This window comes from Aplysia californica, unplaced genomic scaffold (genome assembly GCF_000002075.1).
Source record: "Aplysia californica isolate F4 #8 unplaced genomic scaffold, AplCal3.0 scaffold00066, whole genome shotgun sequence".
Lineage (NCBI taxonomy): Eukaryota > Metazoa > Mollusca > Gastropoda > Aplysiida > Aplysiidae > Aplysia > Aplysia californica.
The window spans coordinates 274530-276430 of record NW_004797336.1 but is presented as its reverse complement, the minus strand read 5'-3'; the positions used below and the strand labels follow the sequence as shown (position 1 = coordinate 276430).

Below are 1901 nucleotides of genomic sequence, written 5' to 3'. Positions count from 1 at the left end.
ACACACATATGTACTCACAGGCCAGTTGTGAGAGGACTTATTCCCTTGGGCACGGCTGTCAGGTTCTGCCCAGAGCAGTCCACGCTGGTGCCGGTACACAGACACTTCTCCGGGCAGGAGACCGCCGCCATCACGTTGCCATGGTAACCATTGAGACCGACGTCGAAACCCGACACGAGAGAAAAACCGTTCAAGATGTCGCCATGGGCGCCCACCTCTGGCACGCCCATCGGGTAGTCGGGCTGGCCGTAGACGTCTCGGAGATCCGCCAGCGGGTCGTTGAGGTCATCGGTGTAGAGAAAACGAGGGTCAAGGTCACTGGCGACGTCCAGCGGGTCGTCGTCTCCTCCGGCGGGGTGTTGTGGGTAGCGGTGGCCGGCCGTGGCAGGCCCGAAGGCCTGTACAGTTACGTCCCCAGGACGGAACCCAGGGAGAGCCGAGAGAAATACAAGAAGGAACGCCGCGGAGACACGCATTGTGCTGTCTACGTCACGTGGATAACAAGGAGTTAGAAGTTTTAAAAGATCTAAATTCTCCAGAACAGCGTTAAGCACAATCTCGGTCTCAGTAGGAAAAAAGCGCTAAGACATTATACATTATGCTTTTTTTTTTCTTTTTTTTGTGGGGGGTGGGGGTTATTGTTTTCGCTCACGGTTGGCGGGCATAAAACTTGGGCTATTGACCTAGCACACCGAAATTATGAAGGAGGTGGAAAGTCACACAGCAAGAGTTGAGTGACTGCTTACTTGAATGATCATGATATGTCCCAACACGTTGGGGGTTCTTATTTTCTGTTTTCATCAACATTTGTTCCTCGTCTATTTTCTCAATTGTTCACATGAAATTATGACTCGTGTTAGTCGCGATAAAGCGTCCCTTGATCAAACAAAACTACAGCAAACATTCACAATTAGGACCCAGCTGACAAGGCACGATTCTGAAATACGGTAATGGCTGTCTACCTTTAAATGGCAAAGTGGCATTGTCGTCCGGCTTCGATCTCTTTATTTTTTTAAAATTTTTTTTTGTAGCTGATTTTTTTACAAGCAGGTGTTTGGGTTTTTTCTTTCTTCTAAGTAAGCTCTTTGGAAAACCCTTTTAAGCCCATAGAAATGTTCACATAGCTAGTAATGTCCGCTATTTCAGATCTTTCAAAAACAACCAAGGCTCTGGTGGTTAGACCGCTTGGTCAGCCGGAATCTCCAGCTGTGACGATCGGGGTAGCAGGAGACAAAGGCCCAAATGATGTGTTGTCTGTATTATCCATAGTGCTCTCGCCACAGGAACTCATGATCCCTCTCCTTTGAGAAAACTCAAAACCTGCATAAAAATGACGAAGAAAAAAATATTTCAAAAGCAAATTTTCTTAAGAACAAGACAGCACTGCAAATGAAAGATTTGAGCAAACTGAGATATGACAAGGAAGAAGGTAGCACTAAAAAAGAAATAGAAGACTTAGATCACATAGCCAAAATATCGGTCGGCTTTTAGGAAATTGTATGCATTTTTAGAGGGGAGAAAGGGGATAAAGATAACAAGTCTTGCGCCTATGGCTTTTCTCATAAATTGGTTGATAAAAATACAACGGAATAAATCAGAAGGAATATTACTTCATAAAAAGAAACTTCTGAAAGCCTTTGGGAGGGTTTGATTACCAAAATCAAAATCGTCTTTTTTTTTCTTTTTTTTTTTTGGGGGGGGGGTTCCCACCTACTTCGTTAATTCTTATCTCAAATACCCAATGCAGTGCCTTGGGATATCGAAAATGCTGTTTTCGCTCTACTGCCCATTGCAGAAAAGGAAACCAAAAGCAGCAACCGACTTCGTCTCGGGTGTATTCAAATTTGCAGCAGTTGCTTCACAGAACACTCGCACAGGCTGTGCCAATCATCACCCCCCCC

General features: G+C 45.2%; 1 protein-coding gene across 2 annotated transcripts in view; it reads right to left on the bottom strand.

The window, feature by feature from the left end:
- Nucleotides 1–1901, bottom strand: part of LOC101857628 — a 121616-nt gene that overhangs the window by 114992 nt on the left and 4723 nt on the right. For both annotated transcript variants that reach the window (XM_013079849.2, XM_013079848.2), the window contains exon 2: nt 19–1320. In XM_013079849.2, the coding sequence (XP_012935303.1) occupies nt 19–476 (458 nt within the window). In that variant the 5' untranslated portion in view covers nt 477–1320. The remainder of the gene's footprint in view (nt 1–18; nt 1321–1901) is intronic.